At 39.7% G+C, this 24,160-nt stretch overlaps 1 protein-coding gene across 1 annotated transcript; it reads left to right on the forward strand.

Annotated features, from left to right (window-relative positions):
- The first annotated feature begins 1,373 nt into the window (after positions 1-1,373).
- Positions 1,374-19,889, forward strand: RFC4 (replication factor C subunit 4). The gene is made up of 11 exons (XM_032224788.1): positions 1,374-1,593; positions 3,744-3,896; positions 5,608-5,686; positions 7,684-7,763; positions 8,427-8,546; positions 9,546-9,689; positions 10,410-10,530; positions 12,032-12,157; positions 13,968-14,048; positions 17,934-18,050; positions 19,048-19,889. Exons 2-11 carry the CDS (start codon positions 3,769-3,771, stop codon positions 19,141-19,143), a joined length of 1,092 nt encoding a protein of 363 aa, XP_032080679.1. The 5' UTR covers positions 1,374-1,593; positions 3,744-3,768; the 3' UTR covers positions 19,144-19,889.
- Positions 19,890-24,160: the final 4,271 nt, after the last annotated feature.

Raw genomic sequence — 24,160 nt, forward strand, 5'->3', positions numbered from 1 at the left:
GTTCAACTTTCACAGCCATCCATTGCAACTGGGAAAACCACAGCCTTAACTATAGGCACTTGTGTTGGCATGGGGATATCCTTGGCTTTTAGTATGCTGTCTAGATTTGCCATAGCTTTCCTCCCCAGGAGCAAGCATCTTTTAATTTCTTGGGCTGCAGTCCCCATCTGTGGTGATCTTGGAGCCCTGGAAATTTTCCTGCTAGACTACTGCAATGCATTCTCCATGAGTATTCCTTTGAAGGCTACTTGAAAACTAAAAGACTGCAGTCCATTTTCTTTTCTCCAGGAGGTGCTCTGTGTCAGTTTTCCTCAATTTCAGCAGCTGTAAGATTTGTGGGAGTAAGATTTCTGGGGATTTAAACCTGCACATCTTACAGCTGCTGTATTGCTCTGGCCAACTTTTCTTGCTATTATGGCTTGCCTTTTAATGTCCCAGAAACCAATTAAGGTGAATCTCCTCTGTACAACATTTAACCAATTATTGCTGTTTTTTCATTTCAATTTAACTCTTTTGTTTATTCAAGATTGCTTTTATGATTTCAAAATTGCTTTATATTTTTATATTGTATGTTGCTTTGTGGGGTTATTGGATTAATCCATTTTCTGAGTTTGCCCTGTGTGCCCAATCATAAACTAACAAAGGGTTGGGCTATTTCTTTATTTAATTAGTTTCTATATGGTTTATAAATACGGTATGTATGTAGTTTTTATATAGATTAGGGCACATATATAAACTAGGGCCTGTCAAGCTACAAAAGGCAAAGTTAACTGTTATCAAGTTCATCATGCTGCGTATTAGCCATAAGGTCTTTATCTAATCATTGGTATAAGATATATAAAACTGATGTAACTTAGAGGAATGGTTTCCGAGTCAATCATTTTGCATCAGTTGGTCTTGTGAATCGAGACTCTCTATTTATTAATTTATTTACTAATAAATTAAATCAAGTGGTGCTTAAAATGAGTGTAATTTATAATGTATGATTTTGTACAAAGCTATAGCAGAGAAGCTTCCAGTGATATTGGGTTTGCTTTATGACATTGGTGGGCGTCACTGTGTGGGTGTATATGTTTCTTACATATATCTATGCTAAAGTTTCCTGAGAAACCGCACATTTGAATTCTGACAGATAGCCAAGTTAACGTCACGCTTCTTGGGAATGGTGGAAGCCACACCCCGAAATTCCTTAGTACGCTTGCGCAACTGCGTTTTTGCTCTATTTTTTTTTTTTAGAGGGAAGCCTGACATCACTAACACAGGAGGAGACGAAGGTGCGCTTGCGCATCTCTCGCATATGACTTTTGCTGACCCGCACCTGTGTCCTAACGGGGTGGGGAGGAACTGCAGTTTCACACATGCGCACTATCTCTAGATTGTAAACCGGCCCTGTTTTTTCTCTAGGTGACGTCAGTGCAGTGGATGACATAATTTATGCCGTGATGCGTCATGACGCTAGCTTCTGATTTCGGTCCTGAGCACGGGGCGTCCTCTATGGTGCGTTAACTCCCCTAGAGCGCCTCGTATCCTTCCGGAGGTGGCCCCGCCTTTGAGGCGGGGCAAAGAAAAGCCGATTTTGGCGGGAATTGAAAGGTAAGCGGTGCGCTGAGGGGGAAGCCGCCGACGTTTCGCAAGTGCTTCAGGGAAGCCGCTGGGGACGATGGGTCACGGTGTTCTGTCTTCACCGCGTGGTTTTAAGCTAGAAAACGGGCCCACCGCTGTGGACTCGGCCGCTGTCTGTCTTTTGGCCTGTGTTTTTTGCGGTGGTTCCGCCCCGCCCCTCTGCCCTTTCAGGGAAGTTGGGCGCCTGTGGAAAAAGGACTCGTTCACACGACATGATACACACGGGTTCAGGGTACAACGGGAGGGAATTTCTGAGAAAGTTTAATGGTGGGGAAGCTGTTTAGGAAGAAGGCCACGAGGCCTGGCCTGTTGTGTGAACAGGGCCTTTGACTGAGGGAAAGCATGAGACGAGAATCAACAGGTGGAAACTAATCAAGGAGAGAAGCAGCCTAGAACTAAGGAGAAACTCCCTAACAGTCAGAACAATTAATCAGTGGAACAACATGCCTCCAGAAGTTGTGAATGCCCCAACACTAGAAGTTTTTAAGACGATGTGGGATAACCATTTGTCTGAAGGGGTGTAGGGTTTTCTGCCTAAGCAGGGGGTTAGACTAGAAGACCTCTAAGATCCCTTATAACTCTCTTATTCTATTTCCCAAACTTGGCAACTTTAAGACTTGTGGACTATGATGAAGCATAGCTGGCTGCAGAATTCTGGGAGTTGAAGTCCACAAGTCTTAAAGTTGCCAAGTTTGAAGACCTGTTCTATTCTATAACAGGGTCTGTTAGAAGACAGAGCCAGAGACCAGAATGTCTATGGGAATTTTCAGTCATCTAGGTCATGGTTGTACCAAAGGTGCTTTTTTCCCAAGAGGCATATGGCCTTTTATGGTTTTTGTTTTGAAGATGTTTCACGTCTCATCCAGAGTTGAAGAAGCTTCTTGGATGAGAAGGGAAACATCTTCAAAAGAAAAACCAGAAAGTCCAGTTACCTCTTGAAAAAGCACCTTTGGGACAGAGGTCAGCCCCTTTTCTGACTGATTTTACAGGTAGAGGTAATTGTCCTAAAGTGACTTCATTTGCTCTACTTTTACCCCATGAAGACCCTGGTGCAGATCTCAAATAACCATTTTTGCTGGGAAAGATACTTCGACTGCATAAATGAGTGAGAGGTTGTTGAACTCCCATAAACCAGAAGATATCACCCAGTTTCAAAAGGTTTCAACAAATGTAATGCATGTTTTAATGTGTTATGGCTCTGGATAACATTCTCCATATCTGTCTCACGTGAAATCTGCATCTGCCTAAGCAATCTGTTTTCCCTTTTCTCCCTCACTTAAATCCTACATGAGTTTAGCCACTCTATTCCTCTGATGAAGTGAGCTGTAAATGCCCCCCCCTCAAAGCCCCTGATATCTGTCAATATTTGTTACTTGTCAGAAAAGGTATTACCCTATTTCTGATTTTTGACTACTGTACACTAACAAGGTTTACCTCCTACTACTGGTATGTATTTGGACTGAATGAAAGCAAGCTGGTTGAATTACATATGTCTTTGGTTTGATCTTTTGGAGTTCTGTATATTTTTCTTTAAATGTTTTCAGGTTAGTGTGTGATGGTAAGTGGCCCCCTATTATCTAAATGTGTATTAGTATATAGTAGTCACTAATCTCTGATGCTGGATTTGATTTCCCATAGGTCCTAGACAATTGGTGAGTACACTGAGTAAAATGAAACTGTTGTGTTATAGGAGCAGTTGCAATGCAGGTAGTCCTTGATGTAAAACCATTAGTTAGTAACCATTCAAAGTTACTGGAAAAAAAATTATGACCAGTCCTCACACTTACTACTGTTACATCATCCCCATGATCATATGAGCAAAACGGGGGATGGACAACCAGCATATATTTATGTTGGTTGCAGCAGCCGATGATCTCCATTTGCAACCTTCCCAGCTGGATTTGCTGAATTTGCAATTTGTTTAACAACTACAGTGATTCTCATAACAATTTTAACAAAAGTTGTAAAATCAAGTGTGACTTACTTAAACAGTGCCTTTTTCTTTTAGCAATGGGAATTCTGGTCCCAATTGTTATTGGAAGTTGAAGACTACCTGTACTATAATTTTTCAAGGCAGACAGTAACACAGGTCTAATCCTTTCCCATTCCTCCCTCTACAGGTTGCTAGAGTGAAGAGAAGCAACAATGCAGGCATTTCTGAAAGGTCCAGTCAGTGCTAAACCTCCCTCTACTAAAGAACGGGGAGCTGCTGCAACTGCAGGAAGCAGTGGGGAGAGCAAGAAACCCAGACCCATTCCTTGGGTTGAAAAATAGTAAGAATTTTGCTCTGGTTTGGAATCTGAGTAATGTAATTGCTGTGGATGAATATGCAGACTTGAACTGCTACGGAATGAGGATGTTTCAAATTAGTTTTTTTATTGTAATCACCAGATTTCTTTGCTTTTTCTGTGTTTCTCCTTGGTTAATCTTTGGCATTTAATTGGACTTACGTACCTATTGATAAATATATTAATGCTAGTCCAAAGTCATTTTGGCCCATGTTTCTATCAACCTAGGTAGCTTACAACAAAATAAAAATGATAATATAAAACATTGATGAATATATTTTATTTTTCCTTATGTACACCGAGATCATATGCACCAAAGACAAATTCCTTGTGTGTCCAATCACACTTGACCAATAAAGAATTCTATTCTATTCTATTCTAACAATAAATATTAACAGTAAAATTAACAAAGATAGCTAAGGAAGAAATGGATATACAGCAGAGTAGAGAGCCTGCGGTGATCTGCTATGGTGTTCTGTATTTATTTCCAATGTTACTGTTCAACAGAAAATATAAGCCCATGATGGCGAACCTATGGCACGTGTGCCATAGGTGGCACATGGAGCCATTTCTGAGGACACGCAAGGTGTTGCCCTGTCAGCTCCAGCGTGCAATTGCGCACTGGCCAGCTGGTTTTCTGCCTTGGTTTTTTGCCATTTTTCACCCTCAGGAGGTTTCAAGGAAGCCTCCTGAAGCCTCCGGAGGGAGAAAAACAGTCCAACGGGCAGCCAGGAAGTCCGTTCCCGAACTTCCGGTTTCTGTGTTTGGCTGTTTTTTGCCCTCCCCAGGCTCTTAGAAAGCCTCTGGAGGGCCTCCAGGGGATGGGGGAGGCCATTTTCACCCTCCGCAGGCTCCAAGAAAGCTGTGCGTGCATGCACGTGGGGGTGGGGTCACACAGGCATGCACAGGGGGCATAGCACGGGGGGGCATTCAATTATGGGGTTGGGCACGCTTTTGGTACCCGAGGCGAAAAAGGTGCGCCATCACTGATATAAGCCCTGAAACAGAGCCGGTTCAGTACAGTGTTCATCTGTTTCACTTCATCACCTTGTCTTTTAAAATATATTTAGACTTGTGCATTATTTTAGTCATTACCTGAAATTATACTACCATATGTGCTCACTGGACCACCTAAGGAGATTGGAAAAGATTATATGGAAGCTCAGTCAGTATTGAAGTTAATCCTTTATCTGATGATATGGAGACTAACCCCGTCTCCCCAGGAGGCAGTATTTTGCTGATACCTGTTTTTTGTTTTTTTTTACAATGTGAAGGATAAATGATACCCTTATGTGTAATGTAATGTTATGACACAATAGCTATATATTTGTATAATTTTAATTTTTTTTCTTTTAGTAATTTATCATTGATTGCCTTCATCTTATTAAGACCATTAATGGCTGGAATTTAGATCCTGTTATTGTAGCAGCTACAATGTCAGATTTCTAAGCAATAAAAGAGGTGCAAAGCTCTTTGATCTAAAGAAAAACAGAGTTGGAAGGACCTTGGAGGTCTTCTAGTCCAACCCCCTGCTCAAGCAGGAGACCATACCATTTCAGACAAATGGCTTGTCCAATCTCTTCTTGAAAACCTCCAGTGATGGAGCAATGAAGATACTGTAATCATAATATTCATTTTGATTTTTAAAGAGTAATTAGTGCAATACCTAATGCAGTGTTCATTTTTAAATATCTAGCCGTCCAAAATGCATGGATGAAGTTGCATTTCAAGAGGAAGTTGTGGCAGTACTGAAGAAATCCTTACAGGGAGTTGATGTGAGTGCTGCAGTCATTAAAATAATTGTTTCATGTGGAAAGTAAATGAAGATGGGGAAAATTTATACTGTTGCCAGCTCTTAATTGTTTTATCAAAATTCCGGTATACCCTTAACTGTTGAAAGATGCGTATTGTGAATACAGGAGCCAGCTTCCTAAATAGTAAAGCAGCAGTATCTTGTTTTTATCATAGTTATACTGCCATTTATATTGCATGTGCCAAGTGATAGTATAGGTAGTCCTCAACTTAGGACCACAATTGAGACCAAAATTTCTGTTGCTAAGCAAGACAGTTATTAAATGAGTTTTGCCTCATTTTATGACCTTTCTTGCCACAGTTACTAAGTGAACAGTTGCAGTTGTTAAGTTAGTAACATGGTTGTTAAGTGACCCTGGCTTCACCGTTAACTTTGCTTGTCAGAAGGTTGCAAAAGGGGATCATGTAAGTCTGGGACAATGCAACCGTCATAAATATGTAGCAGTTGCCAAGCGTCTGAATTTTGATCATGTGACCATGGGGATGCTGCAACAGTTGTAAGTGTGAAAAATGGTCTAAACTCACTTTTTCCAGTGCCTTTGTAACTTTGGTCACAAACACTTGTAAATCAAGGACTACCTGTACTTCTTAAAAGCTTGGTTTACATATTGGGTTTACATATTGCAAAATATTAAAGTTTGTAGCATGTAAAAAATTATAAATATACTTTTTAATCTACTTTATGGATTACAGATTCTGCTGTTAATGATGTCTTATGTCCCTCTTTATCTTTCTTACTACATGTTGTTTACATAGCAATTTAGGAAAGTAATTATAAATGATATATATCAATAATTTAAAAAAAATGGTGTTGCTTCTCTTTTGAATTTGACTCTTCGTATAATGTAAGCTGACTGGCTTCTTAGATATTTATAAAATTGGATTTAAATATTACTACATTTGCTGGCTAAATAGGAAACTATTCATTTATAATTATATTTCATCTTTTATTTTTCTTGCAACTTAGCAACTAATATTCATTATTTGAAAATTAAGTCTTATTGACTGAGATGAAAACAAAACTAAGCCACTTGCTCTGCATGTTGAAGGGTTTCTGGTTCCAGTATCTTCTACAAAATAATAAGGCATGGCACCCAACTTTTGGGCACCAGGGAATGGTTCAGTAGAGAAAGGTTTTTCCGTGGACTGGAGGGGGCATAGTTTCATTTGCTGCCTGCATCTCACGAATGGGGCTTCACTTGTTTGCACAGACCAGTTTCTGGTATGCCATGGACCGGTGCCGGTCCACGGACCGCGGGTTGGGGACCTCTGTACAAAGGGTTTTTTGTTTCTGTTTTTGTCTTTTTTAATGTAGTGGGTTTTGAAAGCATCCCTTGGTACAGTATAGATATCTGCTCAAAGAAGGACTACTAAACACACACCTACACTACCTTTTTGAGTCTTCACCATTGTCTTGAACATCTTGCTTTCAATATTTAGACATGTTTGAATAACTGCATCTGTTTTTGTTGAAATGTATGCTTTCTATGAAGTTTCCACAGATCTGACATAATTTTACCATATCTTTATCGTGAATTTTAATTTGTAACTGTCCATGTATTTCTTAACCTTTTCTGAATTGAATAAGCTGTCTGCAGGTACATTAATTTTATTGTTGGGAAGAATGAAATACAATAGATGGGTCATTTAAACAGCCCTGTTTAAAATATGGCCATTCATTCTGCAATTCTTTTATATATTTCCTTGGAATTAAGTTCTGTTGAACCCACTCGGTCTTTCTTTTCAGTAAGGTTAGAACATAGCTTGTTGGGTGTTTAAGAATGTGTGAGGCTGTGAATGTGGAGTATATATAGCAACAACATTTTGGAGAAAATATACACATTTTAGATTTTTTTTCTTTCAAATGTTTTTTCTTGCACTTCTTGTAGTTATTTAAAAAATGGGAAATATGTATTTGCTAAATATATTATCATATTCTTTAAATTTCTTTCTGTTGTAGCTTCCCAACCTCTTGTTCTATGGCCCTCCTGGAACTGGGAAAACATCTACTATTTTGGCAGCAGCTAGAGAACTCTTTGGGTAATATGAAGTTCAGTGAAATTGAATTTGACTCTATCCATATCTTGTTCTTCTCAGTAGAGTTTCTGGCATGAACATCTTGAAATTTTATAACACAGTAAGAATGAGTCCTGTTCAGAATAAAGAATAAAATAGATACCCAGAGTGTCTTTTATTATTGGTACTACCTTTGCTATTTTTTGCCATAGTCATTCTATTTCTATTTGCAGGTCTTTGTATTTTGTTCCCTTCTCTAGTTGATTCTCTTAGGCTGTCTCCAGGTACTGCCACATCCACTATCCAGTTTTTCCCCCCTTTCTTGTGGACAATTGTTGGAGTGTTATGTGGCAGGTACTTGTCTCTCTGAATTCTAAAGTCCCAGAGCTATTTAGCTTCTTCATTTTCTATTAGTTAACTCTATTTTATTATTATTATAGAATGCAGTAACAGAATCTTGAATGTCTTGACAGATTCTCTGAGAGAATCAGAGAATAAAAATGGAACAATCTTAAGTTTTTTTCTTCACTCCCTCTCTATCGAGCCTAAAGTGATGTTTAGGTAAAAGCTGTATCCCTGTACTCTTCTACAGTTTACTTTAGGAGAATTCAGAATGTAAATCTGGGTTAGTAATTCTGCTTAAAATATTTATTAAAAGGTGTTTTATATTTCTTTTGTTATAAATAGTCCTGAATTGTTCCGGCAGAGAGTCCTTGAATTAAATGCATCTGATGAACGTGGAATACAAGTCATTCGAGAGAAAGTCAAGACTTTTGCCCAATTAACAGTATCAGGAAATCGTTCAGAGTAAGCTCTCTCAGATAGTATTTATCTCTGTTTCAGGTTAACATGAGTTGCTTTGTAATGCTAAAATAAACTATCAGTCAGCACTGGACTATGAGGCTCTCGGATGATGCCTTAGTGAGTCATCCAAACTTTACTATAATCTGAGGGGAATTTATCAATCACCAAGTGTACATACCTTTGCTAGTGTCTCCGATAGAACTTGTGTGTAAACACTGAAATGTCATGTAATATATTAAGATATTTAAATTGCATCCCCCAGTTAATTGAAATAGCAGCTTCAACTATCCCTTTGGGTAACCTCACTATTGATCAGATTATGATAAGAAATAGATTAATGTCTCAATTCTCCTTTGAATATTCTATAGGCAGAAATGAAAGATATAAGCTATATGGAGCTTATGTATTGAAAAGAGTTTAGGAAAAGCATGAGTTGATTTGGCCTGTTTTTTCCTGCCTGTTTGTTTTTCTTTTTTTGCTGGGATTTAGGGACAAATAATTACTTTAGCTAAAATCATATTCTTTTAGATTCTTAAATCTCCCTCTAAAATGGGGAAAAGCAATTCAAGGTTTTAAAGGTGAAATGTACACCTAACGCTTCTATAAAGCTCAAGGATCAGATGTTGCCCTTAAACCTAGTCTCTAAAAGGCCAGGAACTTTGGCCTTGTGAAGTATGGACAAATTAGGGAACATCATAAAAACACCTGCAGTGTGGGAATGCCAACACTTTCCATAAATGAATCCATGGGAAATAAAAAGTCTAGAAGAAAATAATGTGGCCTGTTTTGAATAACTGTGAGGCGGTTCCACATAGTGCAACAGTATTTAGTTAAGTTGGGGAACAGAATGGGGAAAGTTCCAATTCAGAATTTTTCCCATTGTAGATTTGAATGGTACGCAACATTTATGCCAGAATGTGTTTGTCAGTAGACTGATGAAAGCACTACTTGTGCTGGTACTATAAATGGCTCACACGTGCTTTTGTGATTGTTTGTGTTTAGCGGCAAACCATGTCCGCCTTTTAAGATCATAATCCTGGATGAGGCAGATTCTATGACCTCGGCAGCTCAAGCGGCTTTAAGGCGCACCATGGAGAAGGAATCTAAGACCACACGATTCTGCCTTATCTGTAATTACATCAGCCGGTGTGTATGAATTACAGTGTGCTTTTGTGTTTATTTACTCTTATGAAAAGTGTATTAGACAACTACACCTTGGAGTCCACTCACCTCTTGGCAACATGCTGGCCATATTTCTGAGATTTTCTGAGGAATATTATAGATGTTTTTATAACTCAGCCTTTTTTTTTTTGGCTGATATTTCAGCTTCCCACTCAAGCCTTCAGCTCTGGGATTTCCTGGTGTTTTCCCATCCAGATAGCAACCAGGTCTGACCATGCATAAATTCTGAGTCTAAATTTGGTTAGCTCTGTTAAAATATCTGTCTAAGAAATGAAATAATGTATTTTAATTTTAAAGACAGTTATGTTCTACTTAAGGAAAAAAATGAGTATGATAACACAATGCTAATATGTGAAAATGTACATCCTGACAACCTAGCAGTTTGAGAGCAAGCATATGTGAGTAGATAAATAGGTTCCACTTTGGTAGGAAAGTAACAGTGCTTTGTGCGCCTTTGGGGTACAGCCATGCTGGCCACACAACCACAAACAATGTCTTTGGGCAATGCTGGCTCCCTTGGCTAAGAAACAGATGAATACCATGCCATAGAGTTGGACATGACTGGACAGGGAAACCTTTACCTTCATATGCTGTGGAAAGAAACTACATATGTTGCAAGAAAATAACAGCAGAAAGTGTTTCTGTTTCCTCTGGTTACTGAGTTTCTCTTCCTGTTTTTGATAGAATCATTGAACCAATTACATCTCGATGTTCCAAATTTCGTTTCAAGCCACTTTCCGACAAAATCCAACGTCAGAGACTTCTAAACATAGCTGAAAAAGAAAATGTGATGATCAACAATGAGGTAACATGCCAATTAACTGTAAAATTATTTGTCTTAATATTGTGAATAAAAGGTTGTATTCATCAGTGGGTTTTTTTACCTGTAGAAGAAGTAACACTTGTGAATGGAATTCCATGCTTCCCCCCCCCCCCCACCCGAAGGTTTTTGCACACAGCTTAATAACTGGAGAATCCCCTGGGAAAAGAGAAAAGAAACCTGCTGAATTAAATACAGCCTATAAAATTTAATTGTGTGTTCCTTCATCTGAGAGCCTGAGACAAGATTATGTCTTTTGTAATAAATGGCGATAGATTAGACTTAGAACAGTCTTTCCAAAATGGGATCTCTAATTTCATTGATACTAACTCCAAATTGTCAGGATTGGGAAGATGAACTTAATTGTAATATTGGGAGATTATACATAAACAGTCCTACAATTTGCACTTCGCATTTCAACCATCGAAATTCAATAGAAGTTTAACATGCCCTCCTCACCCATATCTCCAAGAGAAATGCATAACCCAAAGTAATGAGGATTGAACTGTCTGTGGCTCACCACAAATGAAACCCTTCCTTCCTTCCTTCCCCTCCTCTGCACTCCCCTCCCTCATAAGAACAACAAATATACAATCCAGATTAAAAACAGCAATAAACTGATGAAAGATCCAGTCAAACAAACATATCACACACCCAAAAAGGGACTCCAACCACTTAGCCCAAAGACTGGGACATCAGCCAAGTCTTTTAAGACCCACCAGAATGCCATCAGGGTGGTAAGCACCTGGATCTCAGAGGGACCTCCCTTCAGTGGGCAAACACTGAGTCAGAGAAGACATTCTTCCAGGGTCCTGATAGATGGATTATTTCTCAAGGAATCTGGAGCATGCCAATTGTCGGAATCAACCAGCCAGACTGACATCACAGGAAACAGGCAATTCCTAAAGTAACCAATCCCTATTCCATGTAGGACTTTATAGGCCATAACCAGCACTTTGAATTGCACCTAGGAGCAAACCAGGCAGCCAGTGTATCTCACAAAGCAGAAGTATCCACACGGGCATACTGAAAGGCATACTTTAGGCCTAATTGAAGCTTTCAGGCAATCTTGAAGCACAACCCCCTGCAGAATGCATTGTAGTAATCAAACTGTGACTTGTGGGCATGAGTGACTGAAGGGCCTCTTGATTTAGGAAAGGACAACATAGGTGTACCAGATGAAGCTGGACAAAGGCCTTTCTTGGCATAGCTGCCACCTGCTGATTGACCTGGAGCTGAGTGTGTGGGAAGGCTCCTAAAGTGTGTAACCCCTGGCCTTTTGAGCGTGATTGGCAATTTCAAAAGCTGTCAGAGGTCAAGGAGAATAACCATGGGAGCTCCACTTCCATCTTGGTTCACCAGACTATTAACAAGCTGAAAATTTAGTATAAGATGATAAAAAGTGTGCTTTGCAAAATGGTATTCATTGTTTTCCTTTTCTGCATGTGATTTCTTTTGTGTTTATTTTAAATACTGTGTTATGTAGGCAATCGATTACCTTGTTCATGTGGCAGAAGGAGATTTGAGGAAAGCAATCACACTTCTTCAGAGCGCTACACGACTGACAGGGGGAAAAGAAGTGACAGAGAAAATTGTCATTGAAATTGCAGGGGTAAGCCTTGTTTTTGAGATGACATATTTGCTGTCGTAAAAAGTGATGATTCAAAATTGTGATTTTTTTCATTAAAGACAAAGCTTCAGAAGCTGCACACATATTTTTAAAGACTTGCCCAGAATAATGCTCTGAGAGATATGTTTAAGAGAGACTTTTTTCTTGCTATAATTTGTATTAAGAATGTTAATTATAGTTGTAGAAACTAATGCGAACTAAAGTTAGAGAAAAAGAAGGGAACAGGAAAGAATGCAAGAAAGAAGAAAAAAATAGACTAAAGAAAAAGAAAACATGAAGAAGTGATTTCCTACTTTAAATAGGAATAAATATTAAATATTCTTTTATTTGAAACAGATGTAATCATTAATTCACTAAAATATTGTCATAGGATTAGATTTCTCTCCAATTCTTTTTCATATCACACCAATTTTTTCAAGGCTTTAACAAATCTCTTTGATAGATCTATCAAAAAATCATTTTCTAGCTCATTCTTTTGATTTATCATTTGTATTTCCTGTTTAATGTTTATTGCTTCCACCTGGATCTTTTCTATACTTCCAATAATGTGGATATAGAGAAAATTGCTTTGTGGGAGATCAGTGTGGGGTGAATGTGATGGGACTTGGGATGGCTGCTTTAGGGCCCAGGAGGGATGTGCAGGGCAGGTGCAGTAGGGCGGGGCTTGGGTTGCTGCTGCCGGAGGGGATGTGAAGGGCTGCATAAGTGTGGCAGGGTGCAGGTGGCTACTGCCAGGTGCAGAAGATTTACCAGAGTGACTTGCAATCTTCTCTGCCAACTTCCCCATTGATTTTGCTTGTGGCAGGGAAGCTTGAAAATGATGACCACTATTACCATGTGACACTTCAACTGTCATAATTGTGAGGCAGTTCCCCGATCACATGACCGTAAAGGTGCCAGGATAGTCAGAAATTCACGGGCCAGTTGTAATCATCACTTGTCAGCACTGTTGTAACAGAATAGTAATAGCACTTAGGCTTATATACCACTTCACAGTGCTTTACAGCCCTCTCTAAGCACTTTACAGAGTCAGCCTATTGCCCCCCAACAATCTGGGTCCTCATTTTACCGACCTTGGAAGGATTGAAGGCTGAGTCAACCTTGAACCAGTCAGGATTGAACTCCTGGCAGTCAGCAAAATTACCCTGCAATATTGCATTCTAAACACTGTGCCACCACGGCTCAAATGGTGCTGGTCATGTGGTTTCAACTGAGGACTATCTATATAGGGATGATCATAGATTGAAGATGAAATGAGATAAATGTTAGAAATATTGCCATAGTGTAAGCTAGATGATGAAGGGTCAAGTATTGCTAGATGATGAATGTATGTGAATTGAATATAAATGTGAGTGATCCAAGTACAGAAGGCAGGATAGGGTAAAGTGGTCTATGGATATGCTGGAAGCAAGGATGAAGAATAGAAAAATATGGATAGATATAATGAATGGTTTGGTGTAACGTAGATATAATCATGATTTCCTTTTCTTTTTCTCTTGGCTCGTGCCTTCACTTTCTTTGCCTGTTACTCCTTTCCCACTTCTGCCTAACATTGCTTACCTTAAAAGGGAATAGCGTGATGGACATGTATGTCTGCAAAGTCAAGAATGCTGGTTGCATTTCTCATTTTTGGAAAAACCTGGACAGAAAAGACTACCTGTGACCTTAGGATTTTTGTTTGTCTATCTGTATTTTCTTATTGCCCTGGTGATTTACATCAAAAAGAAAAGGTTTTGTGTGATAGGAGATGGATAATATATCTATGTTTTATTTTTACGACTTTATATTCTAGGTTGTCCCCAAAGAAATATTGGATGGGCTGCTGAGTGCCTGTCAAAGTGGCTCTTTTGAAAAGCTGGAAGTTGTAATGAAGGTTTGTTCCTTAAGATTTGAATGAGACACAGCAAGTAGCTTTTTGTATTATAGGACACTCTTTTCTCTGCTGGTAGTTGGTACATAGTACAATTGCGTAATCACACTGAAACTAAAAACTGCCTGCCTTTAAGCTAATCTTGTGTCAATGTAACATGAACTGCCTGACATTTATTTGGCTTATGACCTTAGGTACAGGAGAAGTATAACTCCCTAGAGTTAATTAACTGTCTAACTCACTTTGTACAGTAAGAATATGTTATTTTCAGCTTGATTAATATTCAGCTTCAGCATATCTTTTTGAACAATTCAAAATGGCAGGCCCTAAAAGTACATGAAAATTGGGACTCTTGTGTGTTGTGCTCCATGTTTCCTACTCTTGCATATTTTTCTCCTGATCTACTTTAAGGAGCTATGATAAGACAAAAATAGAGAGGTCTTTCTCTCTCTCAGATAGCTGATATTTTTGCTTCGTATGTTTCTCTGTACCTAAGATTGGCTTTGGATGTTTTTTCTGTGTAAAATGTATGTGTGAGTGAATTGTTAGGTGTGTCATAAGGTTATAAATGACTTCAGAACCAAAGGGGAATCTGCTTTGGAATACATATATTACAGGGGTGGGTTTCTCGTCCCGTTCCAACCGGTTCGGTTGGAACGAGGCTGGTGGCGTCCTCGCACACGCGTGCGGCGTCCTCGCATGCGTACTAGCGTCTGTGCGATGCTCCAGCTGCTCCTGGAGGATCGCGCAGGCGCTGCATGCGTCCTGCGCATGCGTGGAAGCGCAGAATTAGTCAAAACCGGGTAAGGAGCGGGGGGGGGGGGCTTTGCCGTTCCCGGAAGTTACTTACTTCCGGGTTCGGCGACCAACCGGTTCGCAGGGACCGCCGCCCTGAAACCCACCCCTGGTATATTATGTGTACATGTAGTCTCCTAAACCAAATTGCCCTTTTCCAGGATTGTGCTATAGAGTTGCTGGCAAATGCTAATTCAGTCTCCCCACATGCTCCAAATTCTCTTTGAAAGAAAAGCACAGCATAGCCCTAGCGTGCTTGGTGTGAGTAGGTGATTTTTTGCTTGTATTGGGGTACAGGTGAAATGGGCTTTTGGAATACAAAGCTAGGTTCAAAGGGGTAGCATTGCGTTTTGGAAATTGATCTCTGCCTTGGACCCATATTTGGGGCATATTTTTATTTGTAAAGCATCAGGAATTTATTTTTCTGAGAAATGGGTAGTTGTGACAGGTGGTATGGTTTGCAACTCATATTTTATGAATGAGCAAACATACCCTCCCCCCCCACCGTGCAGGGCCTCTCTTAACTTTATTATGTGTTCAAAATTTGATATAAAACCCACCAGCTCAAAATAGCTGCGTCGCTCATGTAGGTCGAAGGGAGGAGGAAGAGATTTTCCTAAACAGGTATTTTTTGAGATACTGCAGATAAGATTCCTGCTTTGAACAAGAATTTGTGATTCCCCCCCCCCCCTGAAGCAAATACTATATTCTTATGGGAGCAATTTAGTTTCCATATATAGTTGGAAGTCTTGACACCTCCCCTCCCTCTTTGTATCACTGTTGTCTCAGATTCTGTAATTATGTTGGCAGTGGTAGCAATTTTTCACACTCTGTAAAATAAGCAGTGATCTGCCTTGGAGCTAAGCAAATTCATCACTAGAATAGATTGTTCCTCTGTTTGCAAGAGCAATCCCTCAGTCTCTGCAGGAACATTTGAGGAAGATTTAAATTCCACTTTAAAAATGGAGCAAGTGTCTATACTCCTGCTTGTCTGCAGATTGTTAAACTGAAAGGGAAAGGCTTCCCTGTAGAGCAGGGGTGTCAAACTTGATTTCATTGAGGCCGCATTAGGCTTGTGTTTGACCTGAGGCGGGGGGCGGATAGCCAGGGTGGACGTGATCAGCATGGTATCACTTATGTTAGGGAGGCGCCTTTGGTGGCCTGAGCACTCTTACCAGCAAAAACAGGTTCCCAAGCTCCGTTTTCAACTGGGACGGCATCCTGCAAACCTCTGCCAGTGAAAACCGAGCTCAGGAAGGCCACATGCCCTCGTGAGCTCCAATTTTGCTGGCATAGGCACAGCGGGACGGTCCTTCGCTGTTTCTAAGGTGGCCTTGTGGGGCAGATCTGGCCTTGAGTTTGGCACCCCTGCTGTAGAGTCTCCTTTAACAGTTAATGTTACAAGATTGATACCTTCTTAGTACTTTGTTCATAGGGCAGTGCCAGAAACACCTTCACATCTATTCCTGCCAAGTAAGGCTTCTGGTTAACTCAGATGATACTAATCCAATTATATGATTTATTCTTAAATATGCCTATTAAACAATATTACAGTAGTAGTGCTGAACAATATAAAAATCATCTCCCATTGTTGGGACCATCAAATAACCGGATGGAATGTGTGCTGCTCTAGTTTAAAAGCAAACTTTCAAAAACTGTCAGTACCATTTCATTTTGTTATTTCTGGCTGCCCTAGGCTTGTGGTTTGTTGCTTCTGATTTGGGTGGATGCCAGAAGAGGCGGCCACACTGGCTAGCAAGCTTTGTTTTTCCTGAAAAAGACACTGGCTTCAGTGGGATGCCTGGCTGAGTAAGGCACACTGGCAAAGGTGGATCTCTTTAGGGGGGCAGAATGCAGAAGAATCACCACTGACCGGGTCTTCTTGTGGGATAGTAGAACTTTCGCTAACTCTAACCCTGGCTTGTGGGGATGCTGGGAGGATGGCATCATTGCTTGGCTCTTCCTGGAATGCAGACTGGTAAGCAGCACCCTGCTGAGTTGAGCTCTCAATTGACTTGGTAAAACCAGCATGGAGGTGCAACATTCCATTAGCACAAGAAGGAATCAAGTTGGCATTTAGGAACTTGAGGGCAGAGTAAATGAATAAAATCCCAAGTATTGACAGCCTTGCCACCTTGAATGATCTCTGGATGGCAGAGTGTTTAATGAAATGGTCTATTTCACTGGTTGTTGCTCAGTTTCAACTTCTGCATAGTGCTCATTTGTAATATTTCAAGCAACTCCATGGGCAGCTTTATCCTAGTAAGGAATTAATAATTGAACTTAGTATCTCCTGACTTAGCTCAGTGGCTAAGACGCTGAGCTTGTTGATCGAAAGGTTGGCAGTTCGGCGGTTCGAATCCCTAGCGCCGCATAATGGAGTGAGCTCCCGTTACTTGTCCCAGCGCCTGCTAACCTTGCAGTTCAAAAGCATGTAAAAATGCAAGGAGAAAAATAGGGACCACCTTTGGTAGGAAGGTAACAGCGTTCCGTGTGCCTTCAGAGTCTAGTCATGCTGGCCAAATGATCATGGAGACGTCTTCGGACAGCGCTGGCTCTTTGGCTTTGAAACAGAGATGAGTACCGCCCCCTAGAGTCAGGAACAACTAGCACATATGTGAGAGGGGAACCTTTACCTTTATATTATCTCCTGACTTTACTATATAGGACCAGTAATCAGCACCCAGATGAGCATAGATTAACATCAGACAATCAGTCAAGTAAACAATACCCTTATCCTTATCAAGGAACTGCCAAACAAGCCAACACTAAGCAGCCAAATACTACTACAAACAAACAGCCTAACCCAAGAACCATCACCACCACTCCTATCAACACTGACAGGAATGTAAAATCCTTACTAGCACTGATGATTTGACTTAGTTTGGATAATGAAAAGAACAAGAAAACAACCAAGTTTGGAGACTACCAAGGACCCCCTCACTATGTAGGACCAGAAGTACTTTCACTAGGCTTTAAACTAATAACAAATAAACTATTTGTTTAAATAACATTAAACTATTTAATCTTGTCAATAATAATGTCCAGCTGTTAATACTAGTCCTTATTTATTCTTCTCTGACTTGCTTATAGAATGTGATCAGTGAAGGCTATGCAGCTACTCAACTGATAAATCAGCTTCATGATATCATCGTTGACAAAGAAGACCTCAATGACAAGCAAAAATCTGTAATTGTAGAGAAATTAGCTGTAAGTCTTAAGTACTTGCATTCAAACTCTATCACAGGCTAATGAAATATGGTTGAAAATGAATAGTAAGTACATTAAGGACTTGTGGGAAGTTGTATTTTAGAAGTCACACGCAGAGATGGGTGGTTTCTAAATGTGATATACAAATAAAAGTAAATAAGAGTCATAAAGAATCTGTATGGTAAAGAGATTCACAACTTGTTCCGTAGTGGGTGGTTGTAACTTCACCAACTTTCCGGTGCTCTCTTTTGCTACTTGGTAGTAACAAGAACAAAAAAAATAAAAGCAAAATGTATCTGCATTTAGACAACTGTTTAATATAAGCTAATATTCTTGCCACAACTATAGTTAGTTCAGCCTGATGTCTCCAGGTGCATTGGGCCATTTCCATGTCGGAATGGGACAACTCATTACGATCAACTCGTGGCCAATTTGCCATAGTTAACTCACAGTGGGACAATTCAACAATACAATTTAATTATTTAAAATATTTGAAAATATTTTAATTTTTGTCCTTCACATTTTATTTTGTCCCTTCTTTGGCATCTTTTCTTTAATTATTCTAGTTGGCTATTTCTTCAATACCGGTATTAGTGTTAACTCCTGTGGCAAGATAACCATGGCTTTCCATGTTAGCTGGAAATTTTAGTAGGTATTATCTAACTAAATTAGGGGTACAAGTTGGAAAAGGTTGGCTGGCAGATTGTTCTGTACTGGCAACTAAAAGAACAATTACCTGAAAAATGGCTTTAAAATGTTTCAGTAGTTTTGAAATTTGGCATGTTACAAGGTCGTTGATTGAGTACTTTGTTAAACAAGGACCACCTGTATATTAATGAATATTAGAGAGTTTAATTTCATTCTCCTTAGAACAAAAAAAGTTTGATACATATTTTGCAAGGGAAGAGGAAATATATTTGCTAAAATGTTTTGCTTTATGCCAAGTATGATTGTTACCAAACTTGGCAGATCTTGAGTATTTTGTTTTGTTTTGCAGGAAGCAGACAAGTGCTTGGCAGACGGCTCCGATGAGTTCTTGCAGTTGATCAGCGTCTGTGCAGTCATGATGCAGCAAATAATTCAGAATAGCTAACTGCAGGGGACAAGTGGCCTTTTGATGGCCATCGCAGATCTTTTCTCTGCAGTTTTGGCACAGTTTGCAAACTGTTCTGTAAATATAGACTTTGCTTTGGATTTTCATCTTCTCGCTTTCATTTTAGCTTTTTTGGTTCAGGTCCAAGCTACTGAGGGAAGGAAGAATCAAAGCTTTTTTTCCTGCTATACATACATACATTATACAAGCCATCTGGTGATCATGTGTTTATATAGTAAGTTAAAACAGGGGTTCCCAACCTATGGGCTGCAGCTCACTACCAGGCCATGGCCTAGTCACAACTGCGCTGGTATGCATACACAGCCCAAATCACACAAGCGGCAGGCACTGGTGTGAGGGGTGGGTGTGCGCATCTGCTGCTCACACAAAAGATATGCATATATGGACCTGCCCCTCACACAAAACCATGCCCTCCTCTCCCCCCCCCCCGCCAAAACGCTGGGCTGCCAACCCAGAAAGGTTGGGGAATGCGGTGTTAAAACAAGCTATGGTTAAGTGGTCATTACACTAGAGCCAGTTTGATAATAGTGACTAAAGGCCTAGAAACTGGGAGACCATGAGTCTAGTCCCACCTTAGGCACAAAAGCTAGCTGAGTGCCTTAGGCCAGTCACACACACTCAACCCTAGGAAATGGCAAACCACTTCTGACTTCTTCCCAGGAAAACTGTACTTACCTTGAGCCAACACTGACTGAAAGGCACATACATGCAAACCATGTAATTTGGATACACAGAGAATATATAGCTTTAGATTAGGGAAGATTTCAAAAATTTTGCTACAGGTCCTCTTTACATTATTAAAATGATTTATGTGGATAATATTGGTATTTGATATTTACAGCATTAAAAATTGCCTTCAGGAGTCCCCAGACTACTGTGAAAATTGCTGGTTTAGGACATGTTCTGAGGCTACATCACACAATAGTTCCTCATCCTATAAAACCTAATCCTAAAGCCTTAACTTTAAATCTGAGGCTCCCATCAAATTTGTGAATCTTCTCATAAAATGGGTAAACACTTAAAAAAAATTTTTTTGGTCATTTTCTTGAAATTGAAAAAAAATAGCATTTAAGTTTTGTTTTTAGTATTCTTTAAGATGTGAAATCCCTTCATCGATTACTGCCTTGTCGTGGTGAAGGGGCTTGGGTAGCTCAATGAATCCATGAGCTATGCTGTGCAGGGCCACCCAAGACGGACAGAGATCTCTGACAAAATGTGATCCACTGGAGAAGGAAATGGCAACCCACTCTTTGTCATGAAAACCCCATGTACCAAAAGGCAAAAAGTTATGAAAGGTGTCCAATATGCTACTGGGGAAGAGCAGAGGGTTAGTACTAGTAGCGCCAGAAACAATGAAGTGACTGAGCCAAAGTCGAAAGGACACTCAGCTGTGGATGTATCTGGTGGTGAAAGGAAAGTCCGATGCTAAAAAAAGCTATACTCCATAGGAACCTGGAATGTACGATCCATGAATCAAGGCAAATTCGACGTGGTCAAACGAGATGACAAGACTGAACATCGACATCTTAGGAATCAGCGAACTAAAATGGACAGGAATGGGTGAATTTAATTCAGATGACCATCAGGTATACTACTGCAGGCAAGACTCCCCCAGAAGAAATGGAGTAGCCTTCATAGTCAATAACAGTGGGAAAAGCAATACTGGGATACAATCCCCAAAATGACAAAATCTCAGTTCGAATCCAAGGCAAACCATTCAACATCACAGTAGTCAAAGTCTATGCCCCAACCACTGGTGCTGAAGAGGATGAAATTGACCAGTTCTATGAAGCCCTACAGCACCTTATAGAATTACCACCAATGATGTCCTTATCATCACGGGGGATTGGAATGCTAAAGTAGGAAGCCAAAAGATAACTGGAATAAAAGGCAAGTTTGGCCTTGGGAGTACAAAATGAAGCAGAACACAGGCTGATAGAATTTTGTCACGAGAATACGATGGTCATAGCAAACACTCTTTTCAAACAATCTAAGAGACGACTCTACACATGGACATCACCAGACGGTGAACACAGAAATGAGATCGACTATGTGCTCTGTAGCCAAAGATGGATAAGCTCTATAGAGTCAGTAAAAACAATATCAAGAGCGGACTGTGGCTCAGATCATGAGTTTCTCTTTGCAACATTTAGGCTTAAATTGAAGAAAGTAGGGAAAAGCACTGGGCTACTCAGGTATGAACTAAATCATATCCCTAATGAATACACAGTAGAAGTGACAAATAGATTTAAGAAATTAGATCTTGTAGATAAGAGTGCCTGAAGAACTATGGAAGAAGGTTTGCAACATTGTACAAGAGGCAACTAAAACTCCCAAAGAAAAAGAAATGCAAGAAAACAAAATGGCTGTCTAAGGAAGCTTTACAAATAACTGAGGAAAGAAGGGAAGCAAAAGGAAAGGGAAAAAAATACACCCAATTGAATGCAGAATTCCAGACAATAGAAGAGCTAAGAATGCCTTCTTAAATTAACAGTGCAAAGAAACAGAAAACAATAGAGAGGTTCTAGAGATTTCTTCAAGAAAATTGGTGATATGAAGGGAATGTTTCATGTAAAGATGGACATGATAAAGGACCCGAATGGCAGGGACGTTTAACAGACAGAAGAGATTAAGAAGTGGCATAATTAACAGAACTATATATACATGAGCTTAACGGCCCTGATAACCAAAATGGGGTGGTCTAGAGCCAGATATCCTAGAATGTGAAATCAAATGGACCTTAGGAAACAGCAAAGCTAGTGGAGGTGACAGTATAAGACGACGCAGTAAAAGTGCTGTACCCAATTTCTTGGGAAAACTCAACGGTTGCCACAGGAGTGAAAAAGGTGAGTTTATATTCCAATTCCAAAGAAAGGCAATGTTCAAACTATCGCACCATTGCGCTCATTTCACATGCTAGTAAAGTTATGCTCAAAATCCTACAAGCTAGGCTCCAGCAGTATTTGGATTGAGAACTACCAGAAATACAGGCAGGATTTCAGAGGCAGAGGAACTAGAGATCAAATTGTCAACAAATGCTGGATCATGGAGAAAGCTAGGGAGTTCTAGAAAAACATCTACTACTGCTTCATTGACTATACTAAAGCTTTCGATTGTGTGGATCACAAAAAATTGTGACAAGTTCTTGAAGAGATGGGAGTACCAGACAATCTTATTTGTCTCTTGAAAAACCTATATGCTGGTCAAGAAGGAACAGTGAGAACTGCACACGGAACCACTGATTGGCTCAAAAATTGGGAAAGGAGCCAAGCAAGGCTATATACTATCGCCCTGCCTATTTAACTTGTATGCAACTTATATATGAAAAGAAATTAAGAAATGCACCAGATCATAAAATATTTAAATATTGTTTAAAACTTGTTTTAAACGACACAAGGATATTTTATGACAGATATGCTAGAAATAAGAGAATGGAAGATGTAAGGTAGGTTTAAATACATGTTAAGTAAAAAAAAACACCAGTTGTGTGCTAGTCATCTTCAGATAGCTTTTCAGATTTTGATAAAACTCAGCCAGCACTACTAGTCAGGAGACCCAGAGGACACAGATAAACCTCCAAGTGCTTCAACAACCCTCTAAAATTGGTGTCAAACTCATCAGGACTTTACCCCCCTAAACCAGGCATGGGTGTGGCCAGCACCTGGCGGTTGAAAACCCTGCTCTAAAAGGATACAAATGACCAGCTGATTGCAAGGAATATAAATCCTTCAATTCCCCACTAACCTGTCAGAGCTGAAGCTTCTTAGATAAGAAACAAAACATCTTCAAAAGAAAAAACAAAGTCCAGTTGTCTCCTGAAAAAGCACCTTTGGGACAACCATGACCTAGATGGCTGAGAATCTAGTTTTGCCAAAACACAACCACATGGAGCTAAACACAGCAGGGCTTTGTCTGCACACACCCTCCCTCATAACAATTGCTTTATTTCCCCTTCCCTTAGGAAATTCTTTTCTGTATCCAGAAGGCAAGCTTGTTTTGCTACAATAGTCATTTCCAACACTTCTGAATTTTTGTGTTTCAACTTCCAGTTTTGTTTGTAGTAGTTGCCCATTTAAAAAATCAAATCGATACAAACTACATTAGACTAAACCAAAGCAAAAATAGAACGATAGAAACTGATACTGAATGCCTGATGTAACCCATCATATCATGCTTTCCCCCAGTGTGACCTCACCCTATTCCAGCAGAAAAAGATAAGGCCTGTAATTGTAAAGGCATGCTTCTGGTCATTTGACATTTAGGTTAACTTTAAAAAACTTTTTTAGACCACTAAGTTTTCAACATCCTTCTTTAGAAGGTAGTGATAAAATACTTAGGAAAAGCAAGAGAAGAAATAAGAAAAATAGTAAACAAGGCTGGAAACCTGGCCAATAGTTTTTCACTAACCTGAATAAACTTCTTGCTCAAAGTGCTTCCAAGTTTATGAAAATTGGAGGTGCATTCCATACATTTCTCTTACCATTCAGGCAAGTCCAACTTTTTACAGAGTAATATTAAGCTTGGTTTTTAGCTTTCTCCTACTCTAATCATTAAAAGTAACTAATTTTTAAGGACAAAAAGCAAAGCCTTAGGTTTCCTGGGCATTCTTGACTAGACAAATAGAATAAATTTGTAATTGTAATGAAAGTGGTCAACATTTAAGACATAATAGCCAGAGACTGGTTCGTCTAATCACTCTAGCATTGGTCACCAACCATGGACCACTGGTGGTTCGTGAGAAAATTTTGGTGGCCCACAGAAAAATTATTTTTTATATCGCACTAAATACTATTTATCTTTTTAAAAAATTCATATTAGTAGACTGCGGGATTTAACATTATTTAGTGGTCCCTGAGGTCGGAAAGGTTGGTGACCCCTGCTCAATACTACTGTTGAAATAGCAGTTTGGTGTCAACTTGTACAAGATCTCCATTACTTATGTACTATCTGTAGGTGACCTGTGTGGTAATACAACTGAAGCGCCATGAATTAACTC

The sequence above is a fragment of the Thamnophis elegans genome, chromosome 10, assembly GCF_009769535.1.
Source record: "Thamnophis elegans isolate rThaEle1 chromosome 10, rThaEle1.pri, whole genome shotgun sequence".
Lineage (NCBI taxonomy): Eukaryota > Metazoa > Chordata > Lepidosauria > Squamata > Colubridae > Thamnophis > Thamnophis elegans.

Excerpts from the sequence above, each read along its gene's own strand:
- RFC4 (XM_032224788.1), top strand. The coding sequence starts at position 3,769 with ATGCAGGCATTTCTGAAAGGTCCAGTCAGTGCTAAACCTCCCTCTACT. Across the intron at positions 8,547-9,545 it reads GTATCAGGAAATCGTTCAGA|CGGCAAACCATGTCCGCCTT; the intron begins GTAAGCTCTCTC and ends GTTTGTGTTTAG. Across the intron at positions 9,690-10,409 it reads ATCTGTAATTACATCAGCCG|AATCATTGAACCAATTACAT; the intron begins GTGTGTATGAAT and ends TGTTTTTGATAG.